An 11,989-nucleotide genomic window follows, 5' to 3' on the forward strand; every position below is an offset into this window, starting at 1 on the left:
CGCGCGCCGGGCCCCAGCCGCGCCTTCCGCTCCCGGCCCGAGCTCACCCGCCGCCGCCGGGCCTGGCAGAGCCTGCAGCGGAGCCCACGAGAGTCAGCGCCATGGCGGAGCAGACCTACTCGTGGTGAGTACGGGGCCGCGGGCCCCGGGGCGCGGCGAGGGCGGTAGTCGGGGCGCTGGCGCGGCCGGCGAGCTGGGGAAAGAGGAGGAGGAACAGGTGCGGGTTGGGGGGGCCGCGGGTTGGGGGTGCACGCCCCCCTCTCCCCCACCAGAGGGGGCGGCCGGAGCTCGAGGGAGGCGGTGAGTGCCGGGGGACCAGCGTCCGAACGGGGAGACAGAGGAGGCCGCGGCGGATGTCATTTGGGCAGGGGCGGAGCAGGTGATGGAGAAGGGCTGTTTGACCCCGGGGGTGCGGATCCCACGGATGGGAGGTTGAATCCTCCGGCACCCCGGAATTGACTTGGGGGGCGGCTCCCGGGCGGGAGGCGCTGGAGATCGAGAGGCGGCCGAGGGCAGAGGTGGGCTCTGGACGAGGGGCGCTCTATTGGGAACAGGTGATAAGAGGCCGAACTTGGAAGTTGAGAACGAGAAGCTGCCTCAGCTGGGCTGGCGGCTCGGCTGGGATGGGGGCCTTGAAGCGAGTGAGTGGGGCGGTGAGAGGCCGAGGCGAGAGTCTTCGGGCTTTGGGGGGGAGTCCGGGGTGGAGAGGTTGGACGGGGAGCCTTTCTGAATAGCCAGATTCTGAGGAGGCCCTTGGTGACAGTGGGCCTTGGCAGACTCTAGGGGTTTGGGACTTTGTTCTGTTGCATGTGAAGTGGCCCGGAATAAAGTATGAAGGTGGAGGGTCGGCAAGGCGATTATGCCCATTTTTATGGGACTTTTAAAGTGATTGAGTAGCTTGTTAAGGACCGGGAAGCGTACTAGGTAGTTTATGGAGTGAGAGAACCTGCCTATCCTGAGAAAGGAGTGCCAAGGTGTGGCATGCAGAGGTGAAATGTTTGCTGGAGAGCTTGACCCCATCCGTGAGGAGTGGAGATTGGTGGGAATTCACGGGTGGAGGTCCTGGTAGCAAACAGAGGAAGATTGTCGGTGTGGGGGAGAGGGAAATCTGGCTGCAGTCTAGAGAGCTTGCTGGAAGATGGGTTACTCTCGGAAGGAAATGTGGTTTGGGGCAAACCGTAGGCATTCTCCTCAGAGTAGAGTAGGCTAGAGTGGGAGCCATGTGTTTGGAATTGGCAGGCTTGGTCCAGAGGTCCCATTCACCCCTAATATGCTTCTTGACAGGCACAACCTAGTAAGTGCTCTTCCTTTTTCCATACCTACGAAATAGGGAAATTACCATTTCTGTAGACTGCAAGGAGTGGATAAAGAACTCTACCAGGCATTTGGCAAACTGTAAAGTGTGAGAGTTGAACCCATTTTGTCAGCACATATGGAAAGAAGATTAGTGATTGAAGATGATAATTGAAAAGGAAGTTCAGTGATGTATTCCGTATACACAATCTCTTAAAGAAGATAACTGAGAGGTTGAAAGAAAGACGCTATAGGAAGAGTTAAAGCCATGGTGAGCAGTTGTGACAGCATATGTATTTTTAAAAGGTGTTTGATGTGATAGCACAACAGTTTGACTGCCTCTCAGGAGCAAGTGTTAGGAGCATTTTCTTACGCCAGAGTAGGAAATGAAGGCGAAGGTGGTCCTGTCATGCTTTGTGGGAACTAACTCATCTCGACTCATCTCGAGCTTATCCAGTTAGGCTCTCACGTGAGGTCTTATGGCTGCCCTACTGTTGTTACTGTCTCAGATGTGGAAAGAGTAAACAAGTGGCCAAGAAATGAGAATGAGGTGTTGAGTGGGCGTGGTCATACACTACCCCATTTGGTGTTCACTCTACTAATTCTGGGGCATTATTTTGTGAAATTAGTCTACAAGATGTATCCTACTAAAACACTTCCTTCAACCTCAGTTCCCTTCATTTGTTTTACAGGAAAAGAAACTTGTAATTAGAATGCTTAGCTCCTCATGCTTTGAGATGGAGAGCGCGCCAGTGTCATCTTAAGAGAGGGTGGTGGTGTATGAGGGGATGAGGGGAAGGATTGGGAAACCAGGCAACCTTCTAGGCCTGCATGAGTCACCTCTGTATTAACACAAGGGACTACTCCTGTGGCACTTAATTTACACTCACTTTATTCTCACAAGCCTTTCAGGTAGATGCTCTTCCCTGTTTATAGAGGATGATACAGGCTCGGGAGACCAAGTGATTTGTGTTAGATACTTTACCTGTGATGCTTTATTTTGTTTGGCATGAAGTTTCCTGTTATTTTGTTCACTCTCATTGCAATGTAAACATACTCCTTAAGTGTATGTAAATGGACTTGGGATTATCTATCATTTTGCTATCTTTGTCCCTGTTCCCTTGGAGTTGATTGATTTTTTTTTTTTTTAAATAGACTTGCATTTTATTTGTCTCTGGCCTTTAGGAAAAATCAACCATGTGGAAACTACTGTGACATTATAGATTTGTCTGAGAATGGAGTCAGTAAAGAATGTAAAACATGAAAATAGGTTCCTTTAAGGTTTTCACATAAGATATGTATATTGTGAAACAAGATAGACTGTGAGTTGATAGTTGTTGAAGCTCATAATGTACATAGAATGCATTATTTTATTCTGTGTACTTTCACTTGTTTAAATTTTCATACTAAAGAGCTTTTTTGAACAGTACTTAGCACATAAATTCATGCTGTTCTCTGGTTTCTTATGCTTGCTTGCTTTTTTTTTTTAAGAGTTATTTGTTTATGCATACAAGAACTGGGGTACAGGCCAGAGGTGCGGGGCGCGGGGTGGGGTGAGAGGACTCACCAGAGACAGAGTAGGGAGCAGAACTGGTAGGTGTACTGAAATACACTGCTGAGGGAGGCAGCGGGCATGACAGGAGAGGTCTGCCGTGCTATGTGGGTCAGCTCCCTGGCTGGGGATGGAACTTGTGCTGCAGTGGCTGTGGACAGTTTTGTAGTGCTGCGCTTTAACCTGTGGTGCCACCAGGGAGGGCCCGCTTACTTTCTTAACAAATTCTCTCAACATTCTGTTAACCCAAGGGTCCAGTTCAAATTCCATTCTCTCACCACCCTACTGAAAGTGATATTTTTAATATTTGTACTTCTGTCTGCATCACTCCTTTCTTTACATGTATGAATACCTACCCGTGTCACTGGATTATAAATTCGTTGTGGGTAAGGATGCTCTTCAGTGCCTCAAACATTGTTTTGCTGGTAGCACCTGCTTAGTAATACTGAGTGATTGAATATGATAGATTTTCAGGTTGGTTCATCTTTTGTTGAAAGAATATTAAGTTTAAGGGAAAGCTATATATAAATTAGTATCTATAATGCAGACCTTATAAAAGAACATGTAGTGCCTAGTTTACTGTCATCCCAGTGCTGTCAGAATGAGTGCTACACTGTAATACTGTTTTAAATCAGAATATTGACAGAAGAAATTTAAAATAATTGGTAGTAGCACCACAGTCTATCAGGATTTAACTACAAGACTTTACTTATGTTCTCTTATAAACACAGAAGAAGTAAAAAAAAATGCATGTGAAAACATTGAGTCTAGTGCAAACTAGACTTCTTATTAACTTGAGAAAAACACCCTGCTTACTGGATATTTAGGAGTAGTTGTTTTACCTTAAGTTTTGGAGAACCAGGAATTGTTTCTTGATGGAGTCATTGGCAAATTGTTATTTGAATTGTGTTGGGGAATGTCAAAGAAAAAGGAAGTCAGTCCATGGAAATCTTGCAGATGCATTTCATGTATCACAATTTTTTGTATTTTCTGTGTTCTAGGGTTTTACAGGCATTACTAAGGAAACTGAGCCTCAAAAGAGTTTAAGTAAATTTTAATACAAGGAGGTAAATGGTAAGAGGGCTCAAAGGTCAAGCTTGCCAAGAATCTGGACACTGAGTCTGTTCCTTTTCTGCGGTCAACTACCCTTCAACCAACCTTGTTTTGCTTGAGTTGCTTGATAGCCACGCGGGGTCCCCATGTTCCCCCAAGTGGCTTTCTAATAGTCACCTTGTCAGTTCTCTGCTTAGAACTCTTAAATAGTTTTTGGCTAAAGAATAAAATCCAGATCCCTTAGTATGGCTCTTCATGGTCTGATTTTGCTGTCTCTGAGGGACAGCAGGCAGTAAACGAAAAGTCACAGCAGAGTAATTATTTCTGTTTTGGTACTCTGTCCATTGCCACTAAGTTGCCCTGATAGCACCAGATTGAGCCCCTGTCAACAAGTTAGGTCTGAAAATATATTTAAGGTATTAGATCAGTGCACATTCATTATTAGCCTAATAGAGAACTTACAGAAAATTCTATTTCTTGGTTTGTAAGGTTCACTCTAATCTGGTAGGAAAATTTGGTAGTCTCTGTTTAGGAGTTTTATTGATAGTGAAAAACCACTAAAAGGTTAAAAAAAAAAGAATGTGCATTGAAGTGGAGGTGTGGCCTGGCTGTTTTTCACATAGTTGTTAATTATATTGAACAAAAAAAGTATATTATATTGAAGTATATTATATTGAACTCAAAAAGTATTCCGTTTTCTTAATATCGCTAAATTTTCATTTAGAATCCTAAAGTAGGAGGATCTAATTCTGTGCTGATTCTTTGAAGCAGGAAAGCTTAATTAAGAGTAAGAGCAGTTTTCTTCTTGGTTTGTGACCCATTCTCATCTTAGTTCTAGATAGTATTTTGTGTCATGGTTATGCCTGTTTTACTCCACAGGATTGTTGTGAGGATTCATTGAAATAATGTGTGTGGAAATGTTTGCAAGCTGCTAAGTGTAATATGAAAGCAAGTTATTTGTTCTCTACATTGTAAGTCAGATAGGTTTGCCAGTGTTCATTACAGAAATGATTTTTGTTTCACAATTTAACAGTCCTCTAAGCTTACAGAGTTGTACATTCTAGAGAGAAGCCTACCTAGCTGTCTAAATAATACCATGTAGAAGAACCAGAAAGTTGGCGAGTTGTCATTGGCAAATTGTTATTTGAATTGTATTATAAGGTCATCTCTTTAGTCACAATTTTTCATTGCTACAAAATAAAGGAGAAAAAATGTGAATTGACTAAAGACTGTTTCTCATAAGAGTTTTATTTTGAGCATTTGAAGACAGTTTTCCTTATAATCTACTCGGAAGACAGAGGAAGAGCCGTGGTATGGGTGATCTTAGTTTTTTCTTGATTTTTCTTCTGGAATGCACAGGAACATCTACCCTAACATGTCTGAGGAGGGGTTGTTAACTGTTTCTTAATCTGTTTCCACACTACACACCAAGTCCAGACGGGCAAACCCACTTTTCTTTCATCAGAAAACTTCAGGCTTTGACTTCATTCTTGACCTAAAAAGAACATGTAGCAAAGTGTTGATAATTGTTTCTTCCACCTAGTAATATACATATTCTGATTTAAGGACAAGTTTTCCTGTTTCCTTATCTTAATATTTGCCCAGAATTTCTAATTTGGCCTTTCATTTTGACTACATAATCAGGCCTTGTCTAATAGCCCTTTTTTTTCTTTTAAGATTTTATTTACTTATTTATTTTTAAAGATTTATTTATGTGTACAGAACTGGGGTACAGGCCAGAGGTGCAGGGGCAGTGAGAGGATTCACCAGAGACAGAATGGGGAGCAGAACAGGCAGATTGATGGAGTACACTGCTGAGAGGAGCAGCAGCTGGGACAGGATAGCACTGCTGTGCCATATGGGTCACCTCCCCAACCAGTTAGGGCTGAAGCAGCTGTAGCTAGCTTCATAGTGTGCTGCGCTTTAACCCGTTGTGCCACCAGGGAGGGCCCAGCCCTTACTTTTAAACCTTTAACCATATGCTCTGACTTCATAAAATTCCAGAAATTTTCATTCATTTCTTTATATGCTTACAAAAATACTACTGTTAGAGGTAAAAGTTAGTTTTAGAGAAGAAATTCTCTTAGCTGTGTCATTAATTAGTGCATGCATTTATACCTAAAAATTTAAGATCTAAAAATATTTTCAAACATAATTTTTATAGGGTCTCAATCTACTAGTGTCACAGATACACTACCTGAGACGACAACTAGGCAAACTGAGATGTCAGATTCAGTTAATCAGTGGGGAACATATAGAGAAGTGAGAATTGAAGACTGCAAGTGGAGACTTGGGCACTCAGCAGTTGAGAAATGGGAGGAAGGAGTCACAGGAAACTTCACTAGATAGTTGTAGGAGAGTTAGGAAAGTGCAATGGAGATAAAGAAAAGCCACAGAATTTTTAGCATCAGAGAGTAAAACAAACTACAAGGTTCAAAGAGAATGAAGAAAAGATAGACTTGAATTTGCAGAGGATGTCATTATTGAAAGTGTACTAATAAAGATCAGAGTGGTGGGTGAGACCAAATTTGGGCTTGGTAATGACAAGATAAAGGCACCTTTGGGTATTGACCATTTGTTTGAGAAAAGAGATGTGAAGACTTAAGAGGAGGATGGTTGACAAAGACATTAAGGTCATAAAGGCCTTTTGCTTTTATTTGTTTAATAATGTAATGAATTGTGTACTTAAAGCCAGGGAGACCATGGAGAAATTGGTCTTAAGAAGGGATTGTTGCTCTGTTACACATGATTCAAGATTTTTTTACTTGGATTTCAGTTGAGAACTGCGAAGAGAAGACTCCCTGGTGGCACAGGGTTAAAGTGTCAGAACACATGAAGTTATCCTCAGCCACTGTGGCATGAGTTCAATCCCTGACTAGGGATGTGAGCCACAAAAGCAGACCTCTCCTGTCTCGCCCCACTGCTGCCCTCAGTTGTGTATTTCAGTGGATCTTCCTTTCTCCTCCCCACTCTGTCTCTGGTTAATCCTCTCAGTCCCTCCCCACAATCTCTGATCTTGTATGCATAAATAAATCCTTTTTTAAAAAGAGAGGCCCTCCCTGGTGACGCAGCGTGTTAAAGCTCAACACTAAGAAGCTTAAGCCACTTCCGCATGAGTTCGATCCCCGCCTGCCCCAGAGGAGATCCACATGGCCTGGCAGACCTCTGCTGACCCGCTGGCTGCTCCCTGCAGCAGTGTACTTCGTAGATCTGCCTGTTCTGCTCTCCACTCTGTCCCTGGTGAATCCTCTCAACCTCCGCATCTCTGGCCTGTACCCCAGTTCTGTATGAATAAATAAATAAACTTTTTTAAAAAGAGAGAGAAAAAAAGAATTGCAGAGAGAAATTAATAGAAGTAAATAGTTGATAAAGATTTAGTCTGTTTTTTCTGGTCTTTGCATGATCACTGTTCAGATTGTATTGTACTTAAATGTCCTACTTTTTAAGTGCCTACAGTATAAAACCCAGCATCTTGAGTCTGACTCTCAAAACAAACTGACCTTGTAATTTTACTTTCCTGTATTTTGTTTGTAATACTTACTTTAGCCAAGGAATTATTGTTTTCCTCTGTTAGTTAAACTGATCCTTGCACCTGGTTAATCTTTCTTCTAAATTTTAAGCAGGTGAGCCCTACCCATCTTTGAAGATCTAATTGAAATGCTATCCTGCCTTACAGGGCCATCTGATTCTCATAATTCCTGTAGTTTTTTCATCTGATGTTATTATATGGCAGGCTTTTCTGACCTGTATTGAATATACTTACAAGACTATCTTCCCACCTTGATGGTGAGCTCTCTAAAGTTGAGATCGAAGTCATTAATTTCATTGTACAAGATTATATATTTAGTAGGTACTCTGTTCTGTGTGTATGTGTTGTGGTTTTCTTTTTTTTTAAGAAGGAACATTTTATGGAATATTATTCAGCAACAACAAAAAAAGAAACATATGTCTTTTGCTACAGCATGGATGGAGCTGGAAAAGATCATGCTTAGTGAAATAAGCCAGAAAGAAAAGGAAAAATACCGGATGGTTTCTCTCATAGCAGGAGTATAAGGAACAGGCGAGAAAATAATGATGATGATCAGCTATATACCAGAGACATTTTGTGCGGGTAGAGTGGGGAATGGGATCAGAAACAGTGGGGGGAGGGAAGTGCACTGGACTATGGTGATGGCACATTGATTTGGTGATGGCAACCCAAGGGGATTGCAACTGAGATGGAAAAATGCACAAAAAATATATAAAAATAAACTATCATAAAATTAAAAAAAAAACATTTTAGAGGTGAACTTTGCTGTATACTGTCAGTGTATTTTAGAATAGAATGTCTTCCTAAAAATATGATATGTAGGCTCATGGAAGAGGGAAGAAAATAACTTACCTAAGGCCCACTGTTCTTAAAAGAACATATAAAATTGATACTGTGTTAAACTTGGTCAAGTGTTTTCACAAAATGTGCCTGATTTCCTAATATCCATACAATACTTAGCAGGGGAAGATGACTCAGCCTTAGAAGAGTAGAAGTAGGGGAGATATTTGCAAAGCACTGTTGGCTCCTTACAGGCACTTGTTAAATATGTGATATGTGTTATCACATAGTGGAGAAACACATCTTTTTATTAGATTTGTATGTATGCATCTAAGAAGTGGGGTATAGGCCAGAGGTGCAGTGAGTGAGAGAAGTCACCAGAGACAGAGTGGGGAGCAGAACAGGCAGATTAAAATACACTGAAGGGAACAGATTGACTAACAGGCAGTTTGAGAGAAATACTCTTGAGAGAAATACTCTGAGGGGAGCAGCGTTGTAGATCAGGAGAGGTCTGCTGCACCATGTGGGTCACCACCTTTAATCTGGAATTGCACTCATTGCTGCAGTGATTGCGGATTAGCTTCATAGTGCTGTGTTTTAACCCATTGCTCCACAAAGGAGGGCCCAAAAATGCATCTTTTTTGCAATTAGCAAAATAGCTTTATGGGGAAATATCAGTAATATGCTCAAATGAAAATATTTTGCAGGCAACTTCTTTGAGGCATAAAGAAACTGGCTTCTGAGAAACTTAATACTTTGTTTCATAATTTCACATTATTTGTATTTAAACTTTGTTTAAAAAAGCTAAAATTTTTTTTATTACTAAAGTTTATTTTTACATCATTTTGTACACTTTTTTTCCCATCTCGATTGTAATCCCCGCAAGTTTCCCATCACCAAATCACCCGTGTGCCATCACCATAATCCTGTGTAAAAAAGCTAAAATTTTTAAAACAGCTTTTTCATCATCATCTGTTTCTAAATTCTTGTCTCTTTAATAATTACTATTCAGAAAAGGCAATTTTTAAATTATAATAGTTTATTTTTATATCATTTTGTTCCTTTTTCCATCTCAGTTGTAATTCCTGTGGGCTTCCCATCACCAAATCACCCATCACCATGGTCCAGTGCACTTCCCCCGCCCCCGTTTTTGATCCCATTCCCCATTCCACCCACGTAAAATGTCTCTGGTATGTAGTTGTTCATTATTATTTTTTTCCTCCCTGGTCTTTTATGTTCCTGCTATGAGTACAACCATCCCATATTTTCCCTTTTCTTTCTGGCTTATTTCACTAAGCATGATCCCTTCTAGCTCCATCATGTTGCTGTAAAAAGGATGGGTTTATCTCTTTTGATCGCTGAGTAATATTCCATTGTGTATATGTGCCACATCTTTTTAATCCAGTCAGTCATCTTTTGGGCATCTTTTGAGTTGATTGCTATAAATAAAGTAGCAATAAACATGGAGGTGCAGGTATCTTTTTGAATCAACGGTTTTGTGTCTTTTGGATAGATAACTAGGAGTGGGATTGCTGGGTCATGTGGAAGCTCCATTTTTAGTAATTTGAGAAACCTCCAAACAGTTTTCTATAATGGTTGTACTAGTTTGCATTCCCACCAGTACAGGAGATTTCCTTTAGAAAAAGCAATTTAAAAAAATGTCTTGGCCTGGTGTGTGCATATTTTAAATTTCATAAATACAGTAGTTCTTCAATTTTAGGTCAGAATTAATGAACTAATCACCTAGAATAGACACAAGCCATAGTTTGTGGTGGAGGTGAAGGGTAGCTAGGGGTTTGTTTTGGTTTTGAACTTTAGCATGCTATGCAAAGTTGAGAAAACCTACAGGCTTAAGGACGATGTATTACATACACTTACATACACTGGTTTTCATGGATAGCAGATGTTCTAAAAACCAAGATTTAGTCCCGTCTTTGTTCCTACATGACCCTCATTTGTGTTCCCTTTGTACTTTGCATTTGCCTCTTTCAACTAGTGTTTCCCTTGTTCATTTCATCTCCTTATAAAAGTTTGAGGACATGGGTTGTATTTTGCTCGTGTCTTTCACATAGTTTATTAAAATGAGTATTATTTACATTTGAAATTTTTAAAGATTTTTATTTTTGCATAGAAGAATTGGTGTATAGGCAGAGGTGCAGGGGATGAGAGGATTCACCAGAGATAGTGGAGAACGGAACAGGCAGATGAACTGCAATACACTGCTGAGGGAAGCAGCAAGCAAGACAGGAAGTCTGCTGCACCATGTGGGTCAGCTCCCTGGCTGGGGATCAAACTTAGGTCTTTATGGTAGTAGTGCTGATACTTAACCCCTAGACCCCCATTTACATTTGATTTTTTTAAAATAATGACCTTAAAAAATAATAAGATAGAAAAGTATGTAATATCTTAAATTGCTATCAGTCCTCAGTTTTAGGGTTTAAAGGGACAGCATCAAATCAAGATGCTTAAGATATATAGATTACTCTCTTATTTTGAATAAATGAAACTATTATTCAAAGTGTTAGATCAATCCTACCTTGATTAATAATCCCTAATTAATGCTACCTTTTCAGAATGCATTGGGAGAATTAGTTACTGTATAACAAATTACCCCAAAACACAGTGGCTTTAAAATAGCATTTAGGTGCTCTCACGGTGACCTGTAGGTTGACTGAGACTGAGACAGCTTTGTTTCTTGTTTTAAATCTGTAAGTCAGCTGGGTAATTCTGATGCATGTGTGTTCCTTTTGGGCAGCACCTACTCAGGGAAGTTCTTGCTGAATGGCAGAGACATTAGAGAGCAAGCAGAAACTTGCAAGACTTTGAGACTAAGGTCCAGAACTGACACGCTGCCATTTCTGCTTTTCTTTCCACCAAAACAAGTCATATGGTGGAAACCCACCAAAGAAGCAACAAAACCAGACAATGTCCCTCTTGTAGGAGGAGCTGACTAAGGAATAAATTGGGGGAAGGAGGAGTAAACAATTAAAAACAATAATGCAGTCAGTCACAGTTGAAGTTCCTTCTCTTTCATACAACTAGCACTTTCTATTCTGTGCTAAAATTAAACATTTCATACACTCTGATTCATACATTTCTAAGTAATGCTTCATATTTTTAAAGTAAGTTTTTTGAGATATAATTCACTTCCTGTACAATTCTATCGTTTAAAGTATACAGTTTAGTGGGTTTTAGTAATTTTATAGAGTTTTACAATCACTGGCACAAGTGATTGTAGAAAAATTTTTCATCTCTGAAAGAAACTGTCCATTAGCAATTACTCCCCTCCCCCTCCTTTATCCTCAAACACTGGCTACCACTGATATACTTTTTGGTTTCTATGGAATTGCCTATTTCACATAACAATATAAGATGTGGATCACTCATTTTTATTTATATGTCTGAGATTCATCCATGTAGTAGCATGTGTTAGTGCTGCATTCCTTTTAATTGATAAATGTGTACCACATTTCTACTTATCACATTCATCAGTTGATGGACATATGAGTTGTTTCACTTTTTGGCTATTGTGAATAATTCTTCTGTGAACATTCATGTATAAATTTTCATGCAGATAGATGTTTTCATTTCTCCTAGGTACATACCTATGAGTGGAATTGCTGGCTTATAGACTTTCTGTGTATTTAACATTTTGAGAAACTCTTAACTTTTCTAAAACAAAAGTAGCATTTTACATTATATTCCCACAAGTAATGTATAAGAGTGTTGATTTCTCCACATATTCACCAACCGTTAGCATTGTCCATCTTTATCAGAGCCAG

At 40.4% G+C, this 11,989-nt stretch overlaps 1 protein-coding gene across 1 annotated transcript in view; it reads left to right on the forward strand.

The window, feature by feature from the left end:
* Positions 1–6: 6 nt before the first annotated feature.
* Positions 7–11,989, forward strand: part of SPPL3 (signal peptide peptidase like 3) — a 96,023-nt gene continuing 84,040 nt past the window's right edge. Inside the window, exon 1 of the mRNA XM_004690972.2 lies at positions 7–124. Within this exon, the coding sequence (XP_004691029.1) occupies positions 102–124 (23 nt within the window). The 5' untranslated portion in view covers positions 7–101. The remainder of the gene's footprint in view (positions 125–11,989) is intronic.

Source organism: Condylura cristata, unplaced genomic scaffold (genome assembly GCF_000260355.1).
Source record: "Condylura cristata isolate star-nosed mole 26May11 unplaced genomic scaffold, ConCri1.0 scaffold00029, whole genome shotgun sequence".
NCBI lineage: Eukaryota > Metazoa > Chordata > Mammalia > Eulipotyphla > Talpidae > Condylura > Condylura cristata.